Genomic DNA, 25,863 nt, shown 5'->3' on the forward strand with positions numbered 1-25,863 from the left:
GCGGGGCCGGTCCGGGCGGCGGCCGGTGGCGTCACAGCGGGGCCCGGCGGGGCCCGCCCCGGCCGGCGCGCGGTCACGTGAGCGGCGGCGGCGGCAGCGTCAGCTGATCGCGGCGCGGCGGCGGCGGCGATGGACTTTCTGCTGGGGAACCCCTTCAGCTCCCCCGTGGGGCAGCGCATCGGTGAGAGCCGCATCCGCGCCCCCCGACCCTCCCCGCGCCCCCGCTCGCCCCTCCGGCCCCGCGCCCCCGGGGCGTCCGCCGGACCCTTCCTCGGGGAAACGCCGGCCCCCGCCTCCGCGGCGGGACCAGCAGGGCTCTGGCCAATCAGGGGAGAGTTCTGCTCTGACTGACGGGTGTTGCGGACCAATAGCGAGCGCGCAGCCCGAGGCGGCTCCGTCGGGGGCCCCGCCAGCCAATCCGTGCGCGAGGGGGTCTCGGGGTGGCGAGGTGAAGTTTGCTCGTTTAAAGGGGCCGCAGGCCGGTGGTCCGCGCCACGCCCCCTGCATCGCCGAGCCCCGTGATTGGCTTGGGGCCATTCCCGCCCGCGCCTCTTCGGGGGCTTCGGGCAGCTGCTGATTGGCTGGGCTCCAGCCAGGGCAGCCTATCGCGGCCGGGCGGGAACGGGGTGCGTGAGCCGCGGTGGCATGAGGGGCGGCCTCGAGAGCCCGGGGCTGTGGGACGGGGTCAGTGAAGGCTGTGGGGACAGCGGGGCTATGGGGACAGCGGGGCTGTGGAACAGGGTCAGTGAAGGCTGTGGGGACAGCGGGGCTGTGGAACGGGGGCAGTGAAGGCTGTGGGGACAGCGGGGCTGTGGGACAGGGTCAGTGAAGGCTGCGGGGACAGCGGGGCTGCAGGGACAGCCGGGCTGTGGGGACAGCAAGGCTGCGGGCACAGTGGGGCTGCGGGGACAGCAGGGCTGTGGGATGGGGTCAGTGAGGGCTGCAGGGACAGTGGGGCTGCGAGGACAGCAGGGCTGTGGGACAGGGTCAGTGAGGGCTGTGGGCACAGCGGGGCTGTGGGATGGGGTCAGCCAGGGCTGTGGGGACAGCACACTTGTGGGGACAGCAGCCTCAGGCTGGGCTTGCCCAGTGGGACCAGTGTCCCCTACCCGAAGGACTCAAGCGCTGGGCAGCTGGGGGTGTTTGCCTGCCCTGAGCCTCCCCGCACTGAGCTGTGGGACAAGCGGAGCCTGGCAGGGCCTTGCCCTGGCTCCTGCAGCACGAGCTCTTCCATCTGGCTGTGGCTCACAACATGGAGCACCAGCTCCCGCAATGAACACAGCACCCACCCTGTGCCCTGGCAGACCCATGGGCACATGTTGGGTGTCCTGCAGTCCCTGTGCTCAGGGCAGATGGGGAACATGGGAGAAGGATGTGGCCTGAGAAAGTGGAGCAGAGATGCCACAGTTAGAGAGAAGAAGACTGTCAACAGCCGCACTGGTGTCAGAGCAGGGATGCAGTTCTTAAAATGCTTAGAATGAAGACTCTCTGTTCCCGTGTTGTATTGCCTAAGAGCCTTGAAGTTGTGCTTGAAGGCTGATGCCTATTTAAACTCTCCACTTGTGAGTTCATGCACTTGCTCATTCTTGCTGTTCACTGCTTGTCAGACCTTTGCTGTTTGCTGTGAACATCCGGTCCCACATTCAGTCTTTTTGGTGTCCTTGTATGGGTGAATAGGAGGCTGTGCCTGGGGTGGGAACAGAGCAAGCAGCTGCTTTAATTAATGCTTTTATTATAATGATTTTAGAGGCTACCCTAAAACTTTCCCAAAGTGTGTCCGGGGCATTGTGATGTGCCACTCTGGTGTTGGGACAGATAGGTGAGATCCATTACAGCCAGGTGGTGGAAGGATCATCAGGGAAGACTTTGTGTTATCAAAATCCTCCAGATGATCTTCAATATACCCCCAGAACATCACATGTTTAATCACATGTTCTAGAAGAAGCCGTCTCCTGCTCTTTCCTGAATGAATGCTCTTTGTTCCCTCAGTGAGTGTATCAGATATGTCCTTGTGTTTGGGTAGAGGCAATCTGAAAGTTGCCTCACAGATCTTCTGGTCAGTTTAGTAACCAGATTGTAAGTGGGTTATACCTCTAGGCTTTGTTACAATTAAATAAGGGATTCCCAAGCAACAGACCAACACCAAAGAAGAGGAAAAAAGAAAAGATACTTCAAAAGTGTCCGAGAGGAGGTGAGAAGCAGAGGTGTGATTCTTGGGAGTTCTTACTGGCTGGGGGTTTACTGGGGCTATGGAAGTCCAAAGAAGTGGAGGAATTACAGCACATGAGAAAGGAACTCTCTGGAGGACTTGAAAGGGGTGGTGATTGAAAATATGAATATGAACATTGCCTATCAACATCCTGGGGATGTGGATAAATGCTATCTTCCCTGCTTAATTTGGGACACAAACATGACTTCCCCAAACTCGTTTGGTAGGTCTGTGTCAGCTGTGTGTCCAACCCCTGAGCCTGATCACCAAACCTGCACAGTGCTGCTGCCCTGGGCTGTCTGCAGAAAGATAATGCTCCGTCCTTGTAAATTATTTGGGCAAAGTCACGTATGCTTGATATAGCTTATAAAGTCTAAAATAGCTTTAGATGAAGGCTAAGGGGAAAAAAAGTCCTCTGTGGCCACTGCAGCAACGTTCTCAAATTCCTTCATTAATGTTAATCTAGTAAGACCCATTTATTTTGCTGACTAGGAAAGCAATGCTCAGATAATCTCAGTGATCTGTCACAGAATGAGTCAGTTGCAGAGGAGTAGGTTTTCTAGTTTCTTACTCACAGTTCTGAGATTTAGTCACAAAAGTTGCCTCTCCTGTTTTTGCACTGTGATGTCTCTTCCCAGGAGGAATACAGACTCAATTGTTTGGGATTTTTTGTATTTGCTTCTGTTGTGTGGTGGGTTTTTTTAAACACCAGTGGGAAAATTTCCAAAGAGTGATAAAGCATCATAGTTCAGATTCCCCTCTGGAAAGGGAACTCCACTATGCCTCCATCTAGGAGCTAAGAGAAGCTTTTTTCCATTTTCAAAATGGAAAATCTAATTCCAAGGAGGTGAATTGTCTCTAAGTGAGAGAATGGAGAAGAAACCACCACGTGAGCTCTCTCCTCACCCTGGAAGTCTAAAATAACTAGTAATTATAGCAATACCAAAAGGGACACAGGCAGGTTATTTCAGTGAGTGAGGGCAGCAGGCAAGGGATAGAAGTAACGGTGTAGCACAGAGATGACACAGATGTTTTTTATGGACAGGGGTTATTTTAAGCATGAGGACCAGGAAAAGTCGAGGCTGTAAAGAGGGAGCAAGTAAGTAGGGCTCCTGGGTGAGGAAGAGAGGCAGTTGCAAAACAATATACAAGAAGAATCACCACAACCTTTTGGATCCCACCTTGCAGGTGTTGCTGCACCCCTCTGTGATCTTCTGGTCCCTGCAAGGTTGTGCTTCTCAAAAAGTCATTGCCTTGTCTTCTGTGCCTCCTCTGTCTGGAGTAAAAGGGGCAAACACAGCAGTTGAAGAGTCACTTGATCCCTGAGAATTTGAGCTGATTCACAGGAAAGGAGCAGGAGTTCAGAGACACACATACCCACACCACTGTGTCAGCGCAGTCTGTGTCCATCACCATCCTTGAATTAGGTTTGGAGCCGTATCTCTGGTCGCTCTAGAATGCACGCTGTGCTCTCAGGCTTTGGGGGAAGGAAACAGCTAAATGGTGAAGTCCTGACAGAGCTGGTGCTGAAGTTCCCTCAAGGGGAGTAAAAGCACAAGGCTTGTACAGGATGATTTGGGCCTGTGAGTTTGTGAACTGAAATGAAGTTGGAAGAAGGGATATCTTGCATTCCTTTCTGCTGAGCCTAAGCTGTCTCATGCCATGAACTGCTGGTGTCCTCAAACGCCTGTTGAAATGGGTGAGAAGGTGCTTGATGCTTTGCTGAGGAACTTAGAGCCAGCAAGAAGCACTGCAGGGAGCATGGTTTGAAGGCTTCACTTGGAGGAGGCACAGAGCATATCAGGCAAAGGATTTCTGAGTGGCATCTGGCTGGTTATGGGTGCTTCAGGTCTGGAGTGGGGAGCAAAGGGGACAGGAGCCTGCACAATACCTTCTGTCCCTGGCTCCTGTACTTCCCCACACTTCTGCACTGCTGGTGTGCTGCTGCAGGGACAGCTGAGTGGGATCCCCAGCTGCACAGTCTGCTCTCCCCTGCCACCAGGGCAGACATAATAACCTTGAAAAGAAGCAAACTTGTGAAATGTACTCATAGCACAAAGCAGTGTGCAGATCCTTTGCACCAGTTATGCCAAGTGTTTGGAGTTCTTCATTATCTGCTGGTTCCAAATAACTTTTATCACCTAGCTGCAGTCAGCAGGAGCACATCCAGTGCCATGCAGGAAAAGAGCCCATGCTCTGGTTCAACCCGTACCACAGTCCTGCACAGTTCTGGGTCCATCTGAGCAATTTGTGAGGCAGCAGACTGGAATCAGACAAACCCCAATGCTGTCACACCCGGGGAGCTGGACTGGCTGCCAAAACGATGTGGCTTTGGAGCAGCCCCATGAAGGGCCTCCTGTACATTCAGCAGCCGATGGTTTGGGGCTTGGATGGGGAATGGCATTTGCAGGCTCACGATAACCTCTGCCAGGGGAATTCCCTGCTGCAGGTCAGGCTCAGCTGGTAACACACACAAGTAGATGCTGCCTGATGACCACCAGGCAGAGTGCTGGGTGTGTGACAGTGCCCTGCCTCCTGTGCTCGCTCTTTTTAGGGACTTGTCGCTATCCCCAGCCATCCCAGGCTCAGATTTCGTGTGGAGCAGACAGCTCATGTGCTAATTACAGCTCATGAAATGGGGCCAGCCACCCTGATCCTTCATGTGACTAATTAAACTTTGTTTCCTTCCCTTCTGCAGGCTTTACAGAAGGGCAAAGTTCAGGATTTTGGAGAAAACTCCATATCTTACTAGGCTTGGACAGCCCCTTACAGCTTGGAAGAGAGCAAGGAGGATTAGAAGGGCATTAGCTCCAGCTTTCCCAATGCCAGCTAGGCCAGGCCTTAATTTGTACTGGGTAAATTCAAGCCTTTTGTCCTTGGAATTGCCTCAGGGTCACATTCCTGTTTTCCATATGCTCTAATACTGCTCTTCCAGCTTTGCATTTTGTGACCCTGTGTTGTGTTTATGGCAGGTTTGGTGCTTTCCTGCAGCTCTCCCTTGATGAGTGTATGAACTGGGGTGATGGCAGCAGGATGGCCACGACATTGTGGGGTAACAGGGGCAGGGTGTGTCACTTCTGAGGAAGCCCAGTTTTCCCCTAAATGGCCAGGCAGGTGAAGGAACACACATGGTTTATTTACATTCCTTTCTGAAAAGCAAACCTGCTGCTTGACCTTGGCAGGATTGGTGCATTTGGAGGGAAAGGGTGGTGGGGAGCAGGTTACTGTGTGCCACCAAACATTGGGAAGTGAGGAAAGGGTGTTTGCAGATTAAATTCATGTTTGTGTACAATGCGAAGGAAGGTTGGGGAGATTTGAACAGCAAGGATTGATGGTTAAATGCAGGTTTTATTTTGTCCTTTGTTTTTTCTGCAGCTCAGAGCTTCCAAGCAGGCTCAGCCCTGTTCCCAAGTTGTGGGTTTTTCCTTCCATGTGCAGTGAGAAGAGTGGATGTAGACTTCACTTTCAGCAGAGCAACCCCCATGTAGTGGATTTCTGTGATTCATTGCCAGTGGCAGCAAACAGTGCAGGGAAACTTCTGACTTGTTCAAACCATGATGTGTCATGAGCAGGGGATCCTGGAGGAGAGTGCAAGTGAGGGGGGCTTTGTGACCACATGATCCAAACCCATCAGACTGACCTGAGCTGCAACCTGCCTGCCAGCACGGCTGTTGTCCCAGGGCAGGAGGAAACCTGGAGCTCTGTACTGTGTCCTGATCCCAAAGGAACCCCAGTGGAAAATATTTTCCCTCATGTGTTACCACAGTTTCCCCCATTGGCTGGTACATGCTCTGGTGCACCAGACATGTCTATTGCCCTGGATGTATTCTCCACCGGATCACCCAGTGCAATCCTTCCTCCTGTGCCTCACTGAGGAAGCTTGGATCTGCCAGAGATAAGGATCCCTATGTAAAGTTAATACTCAAAGTGACAAAAGTTTACCTGAATCAAGGAGCCTTAAGGTTATTCCAGTAATAGCCAGACCTTTGGAAAGGTGGAAGAGCATCAAGAACAGTCTGCCACTCTCCTTCCCTGTCTGCCCTCTTCCATCTGGCTGTGGCCACAATGTCATCACCATAATCACTGTGTAATCAATGCGTTCTGTAGCCAACAGAAAAGGTGGTGGCTGGATTGTGATAAGATGCAGATAGCTTCACACTGTGGTGTGCAATCTGTGGGAGGGACACGTGTAAGAGGCTGCATTGCACAGTGCTGTGAATAGCTCTGTGCCTGACCCTAAACAGGACATGATGGATGTGCTTACCCAGGCAGGAGTTAAAAAATCTTCTTCCTGTGTTACGGCCTTATCTCAGTACTGTGTGAATGGGCATTTGATTTCATTCCTACACAGGGATCATTAGCTGCTGGGTCAAAAGCAGAAAAAGGCAGCTCTGCAGAGGAAGGACCTCTCTAAAGGGGTAGAGAACCCACAGCAGCGAGGGAGAGCCGCAGATTTTGCAGGGACAGCAGTTTTGAAAATGCAGGCATTTCTGTAAGTACCTTGCTGGGACTGAGCTCTCCTGAAGAGCACCTGGTAAGTGCTGAACAGGTCTGGCCAGTTTTAATTCTCTTGCCCCAGTGCTAAGTCAAGAGTTTTGTAGGATGAGAGAGCTGGAAAGGATGGTTCTTGTCATCTGCTTGCCATTAGCTGTGTCTGTGTTTCCCTGTGGTCTTGGGAGTGCCTGGGTCCTTCTGGCCCCACTGGCCATTCTCTACTGGTGGTGTTCCTGAAGGCATCAGTCAAAGGCATAGCTAGGACTGAGACATGGATGATTACAGGGTGGAGGCACTGGTGCTCCCAGTAATAGCTGCTCATTTCCCAAATCTCTGCCTTGAATAAATAACATCAAGGCTGACTGAGGAATTCCTAATTAAAGGGGACATAATCAAAGCTGGAACAATATTGCTTCAACTTCAGCCTGCAGTTTGCTTCTGCCCACACTCCCTAGAGGCCAGAAGTTCAGGGGAAAGGTGTAAATATTAAACAAGAGAAACCCTGCTTTGGTTTTCTATGTTTGCTTGTTTGTTTTTATAGAGCTGGTGTACAAAAAAAAGGGGACTGATTCTTTTGTCTACTTAAGTGGTACAAACCAATAATTGGAGCTATTTGCATTAGATCTGTATCAGGGTGAGTGGGCTGAACTCAACAGTTTCTGGCCTTGCAGGAACAAAGCAAATAAGCCCCCTTTTCTTTAGCTGTGGAGCTGAAGTTATGCTGAGCCCCTTCCCTTCATGTGCAGGGCACCAGAGGTCACACAGAGTCTGTTTGTAATGTCAGTAGCATTGGTGGCATGGGCAAAGCTGGGCACCCACCATCCCAGCAGTGTGCTCTGCCATGGTGACACCTAGTGGGGAGCACTTGGTGACCCAGAATTTGCCATGAATTTGCCTCCTTATATTTTGTAGTGGCAGCAAGGGAGAAGCAGGCTGGGGCCTGGGGTCTTGTGGGAGCTTAAGAGTGCCAGGGCTACTCTTCACCTTGGTTTCTGTTTTTCAGAGAGAGCTACCGATGGGTCCCTGCGGAGTGAGGATTGGGCTCTCAACATGGAGATCTGTGACATCATTAACGAGACTGAAGAAGGGTAAGGGAGCTGGCAAGGGCCCATATTCAGGGGCAGGTCCCTGAATTCCCTATAACACCACATCCTAGGCTGCAGTAGTAGCATGCACTGCTGGAGGTAATAAGCTAGGCTTCCCAGCAATCCCTGAGACAAGACTCTGCTAGGAGACCTAGAGATGTAGCAAAGCTGTCAGAGCATTTATTAGATGCTTTTCTATAATCTTGGTGTGCCAGGAGCCATTCAAACAGGCCTTCAGGGTCCCCAGACAGCCCTCTGTTCAAGCCAGGCTGCCTCCCACCTCCAGAAGGCATATTTGCATTTCTTCCACTTTGATTTATTCCCCCTTCATACCCTTCTCTTTCTCTCCTCTGGGAATGTAAAAATCTAAAGGCTGGTGACTGAGAGAAGAGGGGGAAATCTCAGGCTGCTATTCAGTCCTCTTACTGTGCCAGTCTTTCTTGGGCTTCTTCTCAGGTATTTTCATGTACAGTCACTCAAAAACACACAAAGTGGGTGGGGGAGCTCTTTTCTCCCTCTCCCTACAGGAAGATGTTCATCAATCTGCCAGACTTGTTAACTCAGGAGCTGGGGATTTGCCACTGAATTCAAGGGAGAATGCTCCTTCTCACAGTGGAGATATCAGGAGCAGCATGTAAAAAAGAAGGTGCTACATGGAATAAAACATGTAGGTTTTACTCCTGCTGTCCTACCCCACAGTGATGTTGACAGAGGATTAGCAAGCCCAGTTTTCAGCTTCACATGTATGGAAACAAAGTCAAACACCTCTACTTACAGATCTGTCACCACTCCTTTTCCACTATCCCCACGGTGCAAATACATCTGTCTCTGTCCACAGTTCTCAGGCCTGAGCTGTGGCTGCTTTCAGGTCTGGGCACCTGATAACACAGCTGGACAGGCTCTCCTATTGTCCTGCTAAGGCCCATCCACTGACACCAGGCTGCCCCACAGGCCAATACACTTCTGCCCTCCTCACTGAGTCAGTGTCTCCACCCCACTTTTCTCCTCCAGCACCGCTGCTCTTCCAGCTCAGCTTCTCCTCCTGTGCTCTGAATCTGGTTCATTTGTGCCCTCTTAAGACCACAGTGGACTGAGACCATGGTGTTTCTCCCCTCTGAGGATGGTTAATCAGGGCCTGCTATACTGTTGCTCTCTTACCCACCTGCCCCATACAAGCAAGATTTTGCCAGTGTGTCTCTCCTGCAGCTTTTGAGCATCCTTCTCTCTGGGGAAATGTTAAATAGCTCCTCTTTGAGTAACACAGGAATTGCTGCAGATTGGTCTCTCCTTCCTGTTTGTAACCCATGCCAAGCTTTTCTGTGATCTCCTCCTCTTCAGTCTCTCTGCCATGGGATTTTGCTCTACCCCCCAGGAGTGTGTTTCTAGCATTGTTTTTAGTCTGTTCTCTCTTGTGTCCTGAACACCTTGACCTGTTGCAGACATCAGCACAGAGGCCTCTAATTTCAGTAATAGCACTCAGGGGCATGGCTTAATGGTGGACTTTGCAGTGTTAGGTCTATGGTTGGACTCGATGACCCTAAAAGGTCTTTTCCAACCTAAATGATTCTATGATCAGCCAACCTCACTCCTCTTGCAGAACCACAAGCAAAAGCTGCTTTACCAATCACTGCTTCAAGCCATGCTGAAAACATGGTGAAGAGGGACACCTGCTGAGTATGAGGCATCCAGAACCTGTGGCTGTTTTTCTTTGCCTCAACCTTTTGATGATCTTTCTTCATCTCATTTCTCCTTCAGGCCCAAAGATGCATTCCGAGCCATTAAGAAGAGAATTGTAGGGAATAAGAACTTCCACGAAGTTATGCTGGCTTTGACGGTGAGCAGTCAGGGCTCTTTCTCTTCTCTGTGATACCCTGCTGTAAAGCTGAGTGCTGAACACAGGTTTTAGCATACATGCTGAACAGACTCATGTACCTAAAGCCAATAAGGCTAACACATGAGGACAGAGAAGGCTACAGCTAATGCTTTATTGCCTTTGAAGGTCCTGGAGACCTGCGTCAAGAACTGCGGCCATCGTTTCCACATCCTTGTGTCCAGCCAGGACTTTGTAGAAGGTGTCCTGGTGAGAACAATCCTGCCAAAGAACAATCCACCTGCCATAGTGCATGACAAGGTGCTGACCCTCATCCAGGTGAGCCAAGAAGTGTGAGCATCTGCACCATGCAGACAGTATGTGTCTTTAGGTGTTTGTACAGAAGGCTGTTGTACGTGCTGATGGGCTGTACTGTCTCTTTCTCCCCAGTCCTGGGCAGATGCCTTCCGCAGCTCTCCAGACTTGACTGGTGTCGTTGCTGTCTATGAAGACCTGAGACGGAAGGGTTTGGAGTTCCCTATGACTGATCTGGACATGCTGTCACCTATCCACACACCACAGAGGGTATGGGAGCATTGCTGAAGAGAAGAATGTTGGGCAGCTGCCATTCTGGAGCAATGAGGAGATTTCAGGAACTCTGTCTTGAATTTAGAGGATTTTTGGGTGTGAAATGTGAGAAGCTCCAGGACAGCCAAGAGCTGTTGGGACCAGCTGGGGAGCTGCCATCAATATTTCTCCTCTAGTTGCACTGTCCTGCCAAGTGTGTGTGTGTCTAACATTTCCTTCTCTCTGTCACTTTCCCCACCTTTGTAGACTGTGTATAGCTCCAACTCTCAATCTGGACAGACCTCACCTGCAGTCAACTCCCCTCAGCAGATGGAGTCCATCCTCCACCCTGTCACCCTGCCCCCCGGGAGAGGCACATCCAGCGACACGCCCATCACACCCACACCAGAGCAGGTGAGTTGGACACAAGTCCCAGGATGTTGCTGACTCTTCTTGTGTTTGAAGCTATTTCACAGACACTGTTCTGGGACTGCAGTACTGGTCCTGCCCGAGCCTCTGTCTTCACAAAGCTGTTCCTCTAAAGTACAGTCTTTTGAGAGCTCCCCAGAGCTCCATTGTGGTCACAGTGATTAACTGGGATACTGCAACCAACATTTCCCTAAGACAGGGCTGCTTGCAGGTAGAAGGAAGTGGGGTGCTGAGACATGATGCCTCCTTATCATCTTTGTTTATCTTGCCTCACTGCTTACTTTATATGAATCAACCCTATCTGGCTATGTGGTTTCCAAAGGCTTGGGCTTCCTCACTTGTTTCCCCATCCTCTTTTCTTCTTCCTCACCCTGACTTCATACAACACCATGTTCAGCACCAAACTCCTAGCTGTCAGTATTTTGCATTCCCTTGCAGAACAGAGGGTAGAAACTGTTCTAAAGAGGCTCAGCAGCAGCTTGTAAACCAGAGGACTAAAGCTTCAACTACACACTTAGCTGAGGCTCTCCTGTTGAATAGGAATTAATTGTTTTCCCCTGTCTTACACCACTTTGGAAATTAAACCATTTAAATGGCTACCACATGGGAGCTGTTAGCTGAGGAGAGATTTGAATCATACCAGCAGCATGTGCTGGCTATTAAAAATCAAGGCCGAGATCCCAGGTGAGGGCCTGGCAGCTGCTACCAGCAAATGAATTTGATGTTAAGTCATGGAGGGGTTGCCTGCTGGGAGCTCCTGAGAGCTAAAATGAGTGGTGACAAATGAACTCCCCAGTGGCTGTGAACAGGCATGCACACGTGGTGCCATTCCCTGCCTTCAGAGCTACCTCAGCCATGTCCCCGGCCTCCCCTGGCAGAGCTGTCACTCCACTTCGTTTTTGCAGATCGGGAAGCTGCGCAGTGAGCTGGAAGTGGTGAATGGGAACACAAAGGTGATGTCAGAGATGTTAACAGAGCTGGTGCCATCCCAGGCCGAGCCTTCTGACCTGGAGCTGCTGCAAGTAAGGAACACTGGGCAGGGTGGAGGGCTGGCACATGCAGCACAATTTAGCAGTGACTTGATGGACTGAGGCCCAATGCAGGCCAGGTGTGGGGAACAACTGGACAGTTTAGTGTGGGGCTTATCAGGGAATGAAAGGATAAGGGAAACACAAGGACAGTAGAGTTTCAATGGTGGATGAAAATTGCATTGCCAAGGCTGGAATTATTTCACAAGGGAGTTTGTAGTCCACAAGGGCCTTTCTTTCTGGGTAATGTGTAATACAAAAAGCATACAATTATTCTATGTAAAGCTTAGACTCAATTTACCTCTCACACCAAATATTTGTTGCCCATCAGCAGTTCCTGATAGATCCCAGTAGCCTCTGGAATCTGTGTTCCAGTCAGAATTCCAAATTTGTGAGTGCTCAGCCGTACTGTGACCTTTGTGGGTGGTGACTTTCCCTGCTTTGAACAGGAGCTGAATCGGACATGCAGAGCCATGCAGCAGCGAGTCCTGGAGCTGATTCCCCGTGTCCTCCATGAGCAACTCACTGAGGAGTTGCTCCTCATCAATGACAACCTCAATAATGTGTTTCTGCGCCATGAAAGGTACCTCTCTCCTCCCCTCTCTTCCCTGCTCTCCCACAAGACTTTACTGCCCTTGAAGACTGCCTATGCCACCCAGAGTATAATACTCGAGACGTATCAGTCTGTATCATCCATCTTTGAGAACAAAGCCAAATGTTCTCAATTTTTGCTGACTGAGTCCTGCCCCTTCAAAGCTGCTGTGTAAGTTCCTGATGGGGTATAAAGATGTCCCTGTGGCATAACCCAAAAGAAGGAGGCAACTGCATGGAAAGAGCTGGTTTTCTAGCTCTGAGAGAGATGGAGACAGAAAGGAATTGCCCAGATGGGATCAGCACTGCTTTTTTTTTCTTCCATTTCAACAAACACATCTTTGCTAGCTCATCCCCAGATGAACTGTAAAGGAGAGCTGTTAGTTACAAGTAACTGTGGAAGGTCCTAAGAAGCTTTCTCACACCACCTCTCCGGAGACATCAATTCTCTGGGTCTTACTGTGGTATCTTGAGGGGAAATTGGGCACTGAGCCATAGTTCCCCTTTCCTAGTGGGTAGGAAAGGGCAGACTGTGTCAAGTCTTACCAAAAGTCTCTTGGGCTGTGGGTGAATGAGCCCACACTACTGAAATGCATGCTGTCACCTTTCCTGCAGGTTCGAGCGACTTCGGACGGGACAGCCTGTTAAGGTAACTCAGAGCAACTGCCCCTCTCTGCAGCTTGGTTTGCATCCTGCAGGTCTAGCAGTGCCCTGCTGACTTGCAGGGAGGTTCAGTCTGCCCCATTTAGAAATGGTGGGCTTTGCTTTCCCAACCAAGCTGCACCAGAGCACCTGGTACATGGGACACTCCATTTCCGCTGCAAACCTCGCCTTCCCTGCCCAAAGAGCAAGAGCAGAGCAGCAGCAGTTATAGTTATTGAATAATGAGATTCCAATTCCCATATGAGCCTACTCTGAGCACTACCCTGTCCTCTGAACCAGCATTCACCCTACTTACTGACATCCAGCAGAGCTAGGAGGCTGGCTACCCAGGCATATGCTGCCCTGGGACACTATTCCTAGCCAGTTCTCTGATCACTGTCCCTCTTCTCCCTCTTCACAGCTGATATCTTTCAATGGGTGCAGAAGGGCTTTCCTCTCCAGTATCAATGAGCTAGGATTGTAGGGTCAGGGTATCCAAGCTTCAGAAACTCTCCACCATCTTCTTTTTTCTTCTTCCAAAGGCATCAAATGAGGCAGAGAACAGCTTGATTGACCTGGGACCCAATACTCCTTCAGCACCGAAACAGCCTGAAGTCACCAGCAACCTTTCCTCTCAGCTGGCTGGAATGAGTGTGTTGCTATGCGGTTTTCCCCTCAGTCTTTCTCCTGTGCTGCTTTGAAAATCCTTTCCTGCCCTTGAAGCATCTCCCAAAATTATTAAGTCAGATTCCTAGTGTAACCTAGAGAAATGCCATGTGTTTTCAACTAACAAATTCATGAAGAAACTTGTATATGCCCCAAGGCACTCAAGCATATGTCTTGGCATCCTCACCTCACATAGTGCAGGAGGTGGCCATGACTTAAGAAGGATCTCAGCATTAGTCTGTGGCTAAGGACCTGGCCTTTGGCAAGACTGGGGATAAAGTTGCTCCTTTTGCAATGCCTGGCAGCATTGCTTACTTGCCTCTCTTGCTGTGTGGTGTCAGGTTCACCACTGAGGTCTGAAAGAAGTAGAGCAGTTGAAGCTATGCTGCAAAGGCAGCCATGAGCTTATTGGGCCCAGGACCCAGGATTTGACAGGTCGTTTACTCAAAAAACCTGAGGGGTCCTGGGAGTTCTTCAAGACATACCAACAGCCTACGTAGCACTGCCTAGATGCAGTTGCAGAAAATTGGCACCAGACTTTTAACAGACAAGCCAGCTGAGATATTTTTCAAGTCAAGTGTTTTTTGGATGATGTCTGAGTCACGAAAATCCACTCATCTGTCTCAGAGGTGCTTGCCCAGAAGCACAGGTTATTTTCTTCCAGAGGTTATGGAGCAATTCCCTCCAGAGTTGTCTAAGATGGTCAGGAACATCTAGCCTCCAGCATCAGTAAATTCATGCTGCTGCTTCTGTCTGAAACTGAGCCAAAAATATCTACTGAGTGGGCAAAGAAATAGCTTCTGTTACTTCCCCCACAACTGCACACATGCATAGACTGTGCTGCAGCTGAGGAGCAGGATGGAGGAGTGGGCCTAGAGTAGTTAAGCCTGTTCTGATGACAGTTTTCCATCCAGCACTCTCCAAGCCCACAGTCCTCCCTTTACTGTTCTGTGCTGCCTGCTCACCCTGCTCTCTCTCCCACAGACCTGGGCTCAAGCAGTGTGAGTGCAGGGCTGCACTCCCTCGACACTTGTGGCAAGCTGGAGGAAGACTTTGACATGTTTGCCCTGACCCGTGGCAGCTCGCTGGCTGAGCAGCGCAAAGGGTGAGTGGAACAGCTTGCTCTGTCCTTTCTGCCTTCTTGCAAAGGACAAGGGCTCAGGGAAAATGGGGCTACACCCCGACCAGCAGCAGTTCCTGGAAGACAGCAGGATGAAACAGAAATGCACTCTTCACACACACAGTGTTTGTAGCACGAGCTCTGTGCTCCCAGTCCTTTTTCCTGCTTCCATCATCTCCCCTTCCTGCTTCCATCATCTCCCCTCCTCTGGGCATGGGGAGAAGGAATTGGTCTCCCACATGTTCTGGGAGATTCAGTGTCTGGGAATGAAAGTGTGAAGTGGGACTGGCTCAGTTTTCTTGTTTGCCTCTGAAGTCATCTGTCCTGACTGGGATGATGTTGAATTTGGGAATTGCTGAGTACTGATTCAGCCTAACAGAGTATTGAGCTGGAGTGCAGGAAGAGTGCAGTCCGTTGTGGCTTGCAAGAGGGCACTGTTCTGTGCCTCAGCTTCCCTGTTGGCAAGTGGGACTGATGTTTCTTCTTCCATGGTGCATTTGTAAAGCACTAAGAGCTGGGTCTCCATAGTGCTGGCTGAACTAAAGAGGCCTTCTCCACTGCAGAGTGGATTCCTGAATCCTTGTTCTGGAGGAGCTGGCAAGAGCTGTGCTGACCAGATCCCCTGGGTTTATAGACTGTGGCTGATCTCACGCTGCTTTGCCTGGCAGAGCCATTCACTGCTCTCCATAGAGTACCAAGCAGTAGAGCCCACGGGCCCATCACTGCCTCCAGCCCTCCAAGGCCTGTGCTCCTGCACTCCTGCAGCCACTGGAGTGCCTTGTTCTGCAGCTGGCCATTAGCAAGTTAAGGTCTCTTACACGTTTCAAGTTAAGGTCTCCTAACGATGTCTCCTTCCATTCCTCTGCCTCAGACTGCTTCTGGTAAATGTGGTGGGGAAACCCATGGCCTACACATGACTTCATGTGTTTTGTCCCTGGGTTTCCCCACCGCTTTTACTGTGGGTTGTGCTGCCTGAGGACAGAGGCAGTCCAGCACAAAAACAGTTGTATCAACAGCACCCAGTCTGGGGCTGAAACCAGAGCCACTGGTATGTGCTCAGTGCTGGAGTTCTGGACAGAGGTGGAATTGTATCCTCTCTGCTGTAGCACAGTCCTTAACAGGCCGAGGCTTATGATCTCTGCACAAGTAACAAGACATCTTCTATTTATTCCTGCCTGCACTTGTACTCCTGCCAGGTAACCTCTAGTGGCTCAGGCTTCACATTTCACTGAGAGCCTCTGCTCTCAGTGTCTCCCTCCACTTGAACAGACCTATTGCTCTACAGCTCCCGAACAGGACGTGCTGGCAGAGCCTCTGGGGTTTGTTCTTGACCCCCCATGCTTCATGTGTGTCTCAGTGAGGGAGTGCTTAAGGCACTTCAAGCCTTTCCTGCCATTCTTCCTCATCAGTGGCATGATAGCAGCGCTGTACTTCATCCTGGATGCCATTGTCCACAGCGGCCCCTTCACTGATGAGCACTTCTTTGAGAAGTTTGAGCGGCGGTGGCCCAAGCCCCTGGCCCCCAGCAAAAACAGCTCCACTTGATGGTCTGCTGGATCTGTGGGATTGGGCCTGGGAACAGCTGGAGAGGAAACTTGTGGAGAGTTTCTGTGAAAGGCTTCATTTTCCTAGCATGGAGAGTTTTCCCCACTCGGCATGGATCAAACGGTGATGTGTGGCATTGTCATGTGCAGTAGCAGCCTAGAGGGGACACAGGATTGGGATGAGGGAAATTATGGGTGAGGCATGACTGTGTGTGAAAAGAGGTTGCTGTAATGGTGCATTTGGAGACTTGGAAGCAACACTAAGCTCTTCTGATCATCCAGTCTCACCTATGGCCAGCATAGCTAGTGAATCTCTGCCACCATCACTTCTCACGTGGTATTAAAGAGCTGGTTTTGAGCTGTTTGTGTCTGTGAAGATAGGTGAGTATGTAGGTGAGGGCCTGTTGCTCAAGTCCTTTCTGAAATATCTGTAATATTCTGTTCAGTCTGTGTTAGTTTTTTCTCTTTATAGTCCACCCTAAAGAAGGTGAAGGTTGTGGTTAATGTACCTAGCTCTGTAAGTCTGTGTCTTGGTTTTCATGTAAGTCCTTGTCATCCTTCTGTCACTGTGCCAGGGCTGTCCTGTTGTATCCCACAATGTTCCAGTGAGTAGGTTGGTCTGTTTTGTGGTGGGCTACACCTATAACAAGGGCTTTGCATACTTTTCTAGAAGCTCTTGGTAGCAGAATGACAAGGCATGAAAAGTTGTGCAGTCATGTAGGAGTTCCTGCTCTTCACTCTCAGGCATCTCATCAGCCTGTTGTCTCCCTCTCTGATTCCAGGGTAAAGTATGAAGACCCCCAAGCCACCAAAGGCCTTGCTGGTGCCCTGGATGCCCGGCAGCAGAACACAGGAGCGGTAAGTGGCCACAGCTTTTACTGCATCACCAGGAATGGGAGTAACCTCCTGGCTCACCAAGGAAGTAAGGGTGCTGTCTGTTGGGAAAAAGTAAAGTGATGATAACTCCCAGTCTCTACCAACCTGCATTTCCTAGCTGGGCTCATACCTCATTCTTTAAAGCCCTGAGGTGAGGAACTGTGAAAAGTCTGGGGTTGCCTCAGGCAGTTGAAGGATGTCCCTCCCCAGGGAAACTTCCACCTGGAAATGTATGTTTTATTCCTCTTCAGTAGATTTCCATGTCCAGTCACCTTCTCTCCGCAATCAGAGAAGTAGGCCACCAGTATCAGTATATTCTTTCCCCCACCTTAACCCCACTGCCTCCCCTCTCCCTCACACTGCAATGCAGACTCTCTGTCATCCAGGGGGAGTCTGGTGCCTCTAGTGATGGAGCCCAACTGACAAAGTGGATGATGCGTCAAGGAATGGTGAGATCTGAGGTGGTGGAGGGCCAGCAGGGAGGGAGGAGGCTGGGGCTGCTGAAACAGAAGCATCACTGGCACAGCACATGAGGATGCACAGCAGACATCAGCAGATACTGCTAACTGAAATGGAGCAACCCTGGGCTGGGCCAGTAGTGGAGACTAGGCTTGGGAAGGAAGCAGGCAGTGTGCCAGTCCTTCCTCAAGTAAATATATGTGTAGGAAAAAATCCTAGGAGCTCTGAGGCCAAGAGAGCATGTGCCACTCTGAGCTAGAGGATGGCCTGTTTTGGGGTGGGTGTCTGAGGCAGAGGCAATAGCTGGTGGCATCATGAGGGTGGCTGCTGCCATTCATTCTCCTTGCAGCCTCTCCTTCTTAACACAAGGTGCCTTGTTTGAAGGAAAACACATTCTGACTTTAACCCTGTTGAAGGCCTCCTCCTGTAACTAATGATTGAGCTTTCAGGCATTTGAATTTGGTCTTTTGGCAGCAGGAATTCCTGCAATTACATTCCCTCAGGCACACAGAGGTTTTGACGCTCCTAGGTCTGAAGCTTGTTAGCCTGTCTTCCTATAATGGGCACAGCCCAAGCTGATGTCTGCTCTAGGAAGTTTCCCCACATGCTGTACAGTTGGCTTGAATGCACTTCTACCCCAAAGAGATCCTCTCTGGGCAGCCAGTTTGCTTTGAAACTTCCCTAATCTCACACATCCTCTTCCATTCCCATTCGTCCATCTGCCAGCTGTGATAACTATCTGTGGTTGCTCCCTGGTTTGAGGAAATCTGTCTTTGGTACAAAGGTGTTGCTCTTTTTCTTGGTCTTGGTGTTTCCTGAGGGCAAGGGAGCTATATATATTAGAAAACTAATAAATAAATTCCCACAAATACTCTCTCATTCTTCTGCTTGGGGAGCCTCTAGCAAGGACTGCTTCTTGCTCAGCTTTGTTCAGGAGCTCATGACTGGAGAAAAGGATCTGGGGTTTTGAATCAGACTTTGTTTCTTTCAAGGTTACCTCTGTCCACTAGGAATATGTCTCTTTGCTGTTTAAATTGACCAGGGCTATGAATTCTTCTGAGCTAGCCTCATCCCTACTGGAAGTAAAATTTAATTGTAGATGACTTCCTCTTTGATGGGTCTGTTTCAGTAGTTTGGTGTGATATCAAATCCTGCTGTGCTCCATGATCATACCAGGGAATCAGTTCTTGGCAGGTGTCTTTCCCCCTTTGTGTGCTGTCAGACCTGGCACCTCCAATATCTTCAGCATTGCAGAGTTTGACATCAGATTGTCACTGGTTTGTAGAGGGAGAAGGTGTAGAGAAATGCATGTCTCTTGTTCTCTGGCTGCCTACACAAGCAGACAACTTCCACCTAGTGGGTCCTCACCAAAAAGCAAAGTCTGGTCCAGTCCTAAAACCCCAAAGCCAACCACCAAACCACAGATGCTTTTAATGGCATGTATCCTGGAAACTGCGTGTCTGGGCATGGATGGGACAGAGGAAGCAGGTAAGCAATGGCACAGATATCTGGGGAGAGCTTTGTAGTGGCACCAGCTGGATTTGGATGGGCCTGAGCTGACTGAACGATGGAGTGAGAGGCTGAGCTTCTGAGTTGGGCTTTCTTTTTGCATTGCAAATCCATTCCAGTGGATTTACTTGGAACATCCTCTATTTTCTTGGCCTCACTGCCCTTTTTCTTTCTGTCCCAGGTACCAGTTCCTCAAGCCAATTTCATGGAAGACATAGAAAAGTGGCTCTCCACTGACGTGGTAAGTGAGGGGCTGCCTTCTTGGAGCCAGCAGTCCTGCTGGAGTTTCCTGTGGGGCTGGACTTCAGGCAGTGTATAACAGCACTGTCATCGCTGAATGTGTGGCACAGACTGCTGGGAGGGACCAGGGAAGGAAAAGCCAGGGACACAGGCTTTGGGATACCACAACAGCATCATCAGCCTTCTGGGAGCCACAGCTAATGAACTGAAGGCCTCTCCAACATGTCTGTACTGTGGAAGTGGGGGAAACACTGTCCTGTCTCTCTGTGTGCAAAGAATCACATCTGTGAGATGCCTTTACCTACCTTCCTTCTAACCATGCCCTTCTCCTTCTCTGCTAGGGAGACTCAGAGGATCCAAAAGGTGTCACCAGTGAAGGTGAGATGTGCCAGCCAGCCCTTGTCTTTAACTGTTCCTAGCAGCACTTCCTTGGCTCTTCCACAGACCTCCCTCTTTGCTAATGCTCTGCTCTTCTCTTGCCCTCAGAGTTTGACAAATTTCTGGAAGAGCGAGCAAAAGTTGCAGACCGCCTCCCCACTTTGTCCAGCTCCTCAGCAGGGACGTCCCTCTCCCCTCCTGCTGCCAGCCAACATCGGAAGCAAGCAAAGGAAGATGATGCTATGTTTGCCTTGTGAATGCTATGGACTGGTGTGCTGTGGAGCAAGAGGCTGTGTGTGCTGTTTTGCTTGCCTCCAACCAGGGGCCAGCAGAGGAAGGACTCTGTCCCCTTCCTCCATTCTCTTCCTGTTTTACCTTTGAGTTGTTTTTATTTTTAAGCTGCTTTCAGACTTCAGATAATCTTTGTTGTGTTTAGGGATATCATACAGTAGACTTGTAAAGGGGGTTTCAAAGCTGCTAGAGAATGTGGTAGTTGTGGGCTTTTCTTTTTATGGTACAGAGTGGGCAAAGCAGAAGAAGCTCTGGAAGAAGCTCCCCCATCCTACTCTCCAGTAAGGTAGGTTAGAGATCCTGCCCAAGAAACAGGAGAGGCTGCAGTCTGCTGCTGAAATCATTCCTGCCTGCCTCTTTCCTCACCCCTCCCCTAGAATGTATCTCCAGCCCCCCTGCCTGCCAGTGTTAGACCGGAAAGCAAGGGGATGTGAAGCATTACTGGTGGCCGAGGAGGAACACTAATAATGGTAGAGGGACCCTGTTGCTCTAACCTCTCTTGCACAAGTGCTTGTGGTATGCAACACCTTCCCACTCACAACCCCTTCTCTTCCTCGCCTCCCTTTCCCCATCAGTTTATCCAGAATCCTGCCCACAGCCCAGATGTTTCCATTGCACGGCAGCCAGTCGTCCAAGCCCTTGGCAGCTCACAGGACTGCAAGCGGTACCCCAGGCTGAAGGGGCTCTCTCCCATGGGGCAGGATGTGCCTTCAGCAAACTATTTGCAGTTAATTTAATTCTCCATTATCCTACTTTTATCCCAGTGCAATCCTACCTCCCTCTCTCCCTTCCACTGATGCCTTCCACCACATTGTGCTGTGGTGTGGGGAGTCCCTCTGAGCCAGGCCAATGCTACAGACTCCCTTGGGATGGCTGTGTGTGCCAGGGTCACAGAGCTGCGTCCCCCTAAAGCAGGAGGCCCTTCCATCAGCATTGTTACACCAGTGGGAACATGCTGTTGCTGCAGAAGCTTGTTCAGCTAGTGAGCACAGAGGGGAAGTGAGACATCAGTCATCTCATGTCAGTAGAACAGCCCTGCAGCAGCCAGAAGTTCATCTGCGCATGGGGAGAAAAACCCTTCAGAGCAAACTGCACATGCTGCCCACTTGTAAATGAAAGGCAGGGAGGAGGGTGCCAAGCTCAGGGCTCCTGCTCGTGGGATTTCTTGTTGAGTGTGGGAGAGTTGTCTTTTTTTACTGCACATTAAAGGAGCAAAGCCTTGAGCCTCCCTTGAAGGCATGGTGTGTACTGTCAGTGCTGGGGTGGGGAGGGGAGGATGCTGTGGGGAGAAGAGGGATGAAACCATGCAGCCACATTTGCTTTCCATGAAAAGGCAAGGGCACTGGTGCTGAGAGGAGAACAGCATGGGGGCTGAGGGTGCTCCCTGCTTTTTACTACAGTCTTGTGGGGAGGTGATTACAGGCCATCTCAAAATAGCAAGAGGGTGAGCTACCTCCTCTCCTTTCCCTCTGTGTCTTGTGACCACATCTGAATACCCACCTTGCAGCCCATAAGTCACTTATAAAGACATGCAAGAAATACATTTGCTACTAAAGGGCCTTCTGGTATCCACAGGACATCCTCAGTTGTACCTATACCACCTCTCCAGTGTCCAGCTGAGTGGGAGCTGTGGGAGGGATCCTTTAAAGGAAGCTGAGTGGATTTGAAAATGTCATCTGAAAAAAGGCAAAAGGGCTGAGCTTCCCCTGCTGGAGCACGTGCAGGAGAGGAAGCAAGAGCAGGGTCATGATGGAACAAAGGCTGGTTCTGTAACTGTGGGGCCAGAAGGCCTCCAGAGGAAGCAAGGCCAAGCCCATTGGCCAGTTCCTGGCCTTGGGCTGCCTGCCTCAGCTGGGAAGGAAGGACTCCTGGTGCCCCGTCAGCATTTGTGCACCATACCAGCCTGTTCACAGTGGTGATGCTTTAACACTGGTTCATGCCCTCTCAGTGCCTCCAGCTCCCTCAGAGCACTCCCTGCAAATTCCCTGAAAGGAGAAACAAAGACATCCTGAGTGAATGAATATCCTGAGTATGGGGAGTTCAAACTCCTCCTTACTGCCTCTGGGATGCCCTGAGCCCACGTCAGGACAAAGACCCCATCTTCACCCTCACCTTGTTTTTAATTCCCCAAGCAGCTAGCACAGGACCTGGCAAAGGCAAGAGGGAGCTGTCCCCAAGGAAGACTTGAGTGCAGTAGAAAGGGGTTGCTGTTATTTTTGTCAAGGGACAAACAGATGGAAAGCATTTTTGGTGTCTGCCAAGTGAGGTCAGTTAGAATCGATGGCCAACAGGTGAAAATTAAGAGTGCTGCTTGTGGCTTCTGGGGTGAGCCTGTCCCCTCTCAACTGTGCAGCCAGCCATGGTCACAGTGCTTTCCACTGAGATTTATCCAACAGTGACAATGTAGCTCTTTTTCAAGGATGAAGGCATAGAAAGATTCCAAATTAGTACTGTCATACTTGTTGTAGATTATACCAGTAATACCTTGAATAATTTTGCAAGGTTTCTTTTGAGAAGGAACTTTGGAAAAAAACCAAAAACCTGCTAGTTCTGCAAGGGGTCATTTTAATTTTTGGCTGGGCACTTCGCATTGGCAAAAACTGCTTCATGATTGCGAAAAAGAAAAAAAAATGACAGCACTGTAAGGAATTCTTTTAAATGCCTTTCCCTTTTTAAGTCTTCTGATGCTGTTTTAGAAAGAACAGTGCTGCTCGCTCTGACCACCAGATGGCTGTGGTCCCTCGCACACCCAAGCCCGGGCTTCCCGATTACAGAGAATAGCCCCTCTCTCCCTTGGCAGGGACCTGCTTAAGGCTCCGCCACCTCCGGGGACAGAAACAAAACAAAGTTTTTCCGTAGTCTAATATTATGCTGCAACCATCAGCCCTGTGCGGCCTCGCACAGCGACTACTCCAGAACATGGATTCACCCACACGTTGTGACTGCACGGAGGATGGGAAGGGGTGCTCATGCTCTGCCTAGGCATCCATTAATAACCACTCTGGGAACAAGATCCTGACCTGGACAGATATTTTGCATGACCCAGAACAGCTGTTGCTATGCCAGATGAAGAAAGACATAACTTCCTTGTACTGGGTCAGAGTTGCTTGACATCTCTAAAAACTAAATATACACTAAAAGTTAATGAGAATTTCCATGATGTTTGGGTAGCGTGATATTGGGCATGCCAGCATCACATTCATACAGGCAAAAAATTACATGTTTCTCTTTTACCAACCACTAACTTCCAAATAGTATGTGAATTTTTTTTAAAGGGTGATAACAAAAATATGTCCTGATTTCCCACAGCATTGTCTCACAAAGTCAGCACAGAAGTGTCCCAAGTCAGTTCACTGGGAAGGCTGTTCTCCATTCCACAGGACTTTCGTGTTGCTTTGCCGTGTCAAAACTTCCTCAAAGCTTATTCTGAATAACAAAATTCTCCCTCCCTTCACAAAATGAGAATAAAGCCACTTCCCCTTTCCCTTAGATTACTGTTGGTGCTGCTAAGGGTGGATGAAGACAATACAAACAAATGAGAGGAAAAGTAGGAGCTGCAGTGCTCAGGAGCAAGGGAAGAGAGATGGCCACTGCCAGGATCACTCCCCATGAGTCCAAGTGTGCTGCAGTGCTGTCTCCAGCAGCCTTCCTGCAAGGCTGGACATTGGCTCTAGCCAGGCACTCTTGGATGGGGGTGCAGGGGTTGCTACACTGGGCCAACAGAGAGGCTGAGGGCTCAGCCCTGCCAGAGAGAGTCCTGGGGGCTCTGCAGCAGGGATTTTCTTGGAGGGATCAGGAATTCCCTTGCAGCACAGAAAAGCTGCGTGTGCCTGTATCCAGGCGCTTGTTTCCCTGTTCAGTCTCGGCAGAAAAGTGTGGATCAGGCACGAAGCAAATTTGACAGCAGGGTGAGGCAAGGACACGGCTTTCCTGTGGCTTATGGGGAGTTTCTTTCACCAGCACAGAGTGGTAGGAAAATCTGTGTTTAGAAAGGTTGCCGTGAGGCACTTCACTGGTATTTTTAGCTGCTTGAAAAAAAAAACAAAAACAAAAAAAAAAACCAAAAAAAAAACTTAAATGCCAGATCAGTCTCAGTGAGAAGGAGGTGGCAATTTCTCTGAGCTCTTTAGCAGTCTTAGTCCAAAAAAGAAGAAAAAAAAAAAAGGTAATTTAAAAAGTCAAGGTGTGGGTGATCTGCCAGCAGTGCCCTGCTGCCCCTGGGCAGGGACACGTTTTGTGCTGGCATGCACACCATGAACCACCAGCTCCAGCTGGGCAATGAGGGGGTGGCTCACCCCACACCAGGCAATTTTATTCTCACCACTTGCCGAGTACCTTTGGTCCCTCTCGGCCTCTGCCAGACCACACCCAGCAATCGAACACTTCAATTCAAATCCCACGTCGCCTTGGTAATGATTATTTAGCTAAAGAGCTGCCGCCACCGCCCCGAGGTCCTGCTGTGCCCAGCACTGCTCAGGGGAAGGGCTGAGCCCAAAGCCCTGGTTCCTCGGTGCCTGGGATGCCGGGGAATGCATCCCCCCAAAAAGGGGGTGTCTGGCCCTTTTGCTGTACCAGCTGCAGTCTGTAAGCTCCATAGCGCACAGGGCTCTCCAATGCTGAGCCCAGTCTGCCCTAAACTAAGGTCTTTGAAGTAATATCTGCCCTTTCTAACCCTTCTTTGGCTTATTTCTCTTCGTCAGCATGTATCTGTCACCCTCCCAAGACAGAGAGCAGCTCGGTGGAGTAAATAAGGTCCTGCCTGCCTGCCCTGGAGTGATCTTTGGTAATAAGTGAAGGAGGGAGCACAGTCTGTGCCACAGACACTCTGTGTGTGTCTTGAGTCACTTAAATTTGGCACATCCCGAATGCCAGTCTCTAAAATGGATTCATTCCCATACATTGTTCCTGGGTTTGCTGTTTTGCACCAGCACAGGTGAAAGCCAGTGCCCATCCGGCACCCCAGAGTTCCTATGCCTTGATTCCCCCGTACAGAGCGGAGACTGTCCAGGTCCCACAGCAGACGGACACAGCAATCCTCCGTGTCCCCGGGTCAGAGAGGGCTGCAGCTTTCCCAGCCTGGAACACCAGCTTTTCCAACCCTCCTGCCTGACCCGGGGCGGCTCTGGGAAGGACAGCTGAAAGGGGAACACTCGGTGGCTGCAAGTGATGCCGCACGTTCCGCCAGGGCATGAGCCCCCAAACCCGCAGCGGGCTCCCGCTGGTGCTGAGTCACCTTTTCCCAGCTGGGCGTGCTGCTGAGTCAGGGTCAGGCCGGGCCGATGCTGAGTCAGCTGTGCGAGGGGCTCTGCTGAGTCACGGAGCGCTGCACCTCGGGCTGTTCGCGCAGGGCGGTGACTCCGCTGCGCTGAGATTGCAGCTGCTGCTCCTGGCCCCGCTCCCTGTGCTCCGGAACACTGGAGAAATCTCCAGAAACAGCCCCTTCCTGCGGCCCAGCACTTCTCCTGTACCCTGGACTAGGGAACCACGCACAGGTGATTTGGAAACCTTGCAGGGAGGGGGGACTTGGGTCTCACTTTCTGTGCGAAACTTGGCTTCCCGTTCCTCCTCCTGAGAAAAGGGTGTGAGCAGTGTGGTACAAGGTCCTCTTTGTTGCATATGTGTGATTTTTCAAATCCAAAGTTTCACGGTTTGTTCTGTCTCACAGTCAGGGCACAGTTTGTTTTCCATGGTTGTGGCACTGAAACAAAGGAGGCAGCAGCACCGACTGAAACAGTTGCACAAATGGAATTTTTATTTGCAAACTCTGCCCCATTCCCTTCCACACCTCCCTTTGGCTGCCAAAGCAGCTCCTAGCTGGACACAGGATTGATTCCCATGACCACCAAGACTCTAGGAAGCATGGTGGGCTCTATGCACCCTCTCCCAAAATTTCAGCCCAGTGTACCCATTACCTGCTGTGTGCTT

At 50.5% G+C, this 25,863-nt stretch overlaps 1 protein-coding gene across 2 annotated transcripts; it reads left to right on the forward strand.

Annotated features, from left to right (window-relative positions):
* The first annotated feature begins 39 nt into the window (after window positions 1–39).
* On the forward strand, window positions 40–21,173 carry TOM1 (target of myb1 membrane trafficking protein). 2 transcript variants are annotated; one of them, XM_077178516.1, is made up of 16 exons: window positions 59–181; window positions 6,561–6,701; window positions 7,707–7,791; window positions 9,544–9,622; window positions 9,788–9,937; window positions 10,049–10,183; window positions 10,433–10,579; window positions 11,500–11,616; window positions 12,072–12,205; window positions 12,829–12,862; window positions 13,398–13,506; window positions 14,506–14,626; window positions 16,968–17,043; window positions 19,211–19,270; window positions 19,611–19,647; window positions 19,756–21,173. In XM_077178516.1, the coding sequence occupies exons 3-16, from the start codon at window positions 7,754–7,756 to the stop codon at window positions 19,902–19,904; spliced, it is 1,386 nt and encodes a 461-aa protein (XP_077034631.1). In that variant the 5' UTR covers window positions 59–181; window positions 6,561–6,701; window positions 7,707–7,753; the 3' UTR covers window positions 19,905–21,173. The 2 variants fall into 2 exon arrangements, with proteins under 2 accessions (XP_054486959.1, XP_077034631.1); XM_054630984.2 differs by lacking the exon at window positions 6,561–6,701 and having other exon boundaries at window positions 40–181.
* The last annotated feature ends 4,690 nt before the right edge of the window (window positions 21,174–25,863 follow it).

This window comes from Agelaius phoeniceus, chromosome 5, assembly GCF_051311805.1.
Source record: "Agelaius phoeniceus isolate bAgePho1 chromosome 5, bAgePho1.hap1, whole genome shotgun sequence".
Classification (NCBI taxonomy): Eukaryota; Metazoa; Chordata; class Aves; order Passeriformes; family Icteridae; genus Agelaius; species Agelaius phoeniceus.

Excerpts from the sequence above, each read along its gene's own strand:
- TOM1 (XM_054630984.2), top strand. The coding sequence starts at position 130 with ATGGACTTTCTGCTGGGGAACCCCTTCAGCTCCCCCGTGGGGCAGCGC. Across the intron at positions 13,507-14,505 it reads CTCTCAGCTGGCTGGAATGA|ACCTGGGCTCAAGCAGTGTG; the intron begins GTGTGTTGCTAT and ends TCTCTCCCACAG. Across the intron at positions 17,044-19,210 it reads GGCAGCAGAACACAGGAGCG|GTACCAGTTCCTCAAGCCAA; the intron begins GTAAGTGGCCAC and ends TTTCTGTCCCAG.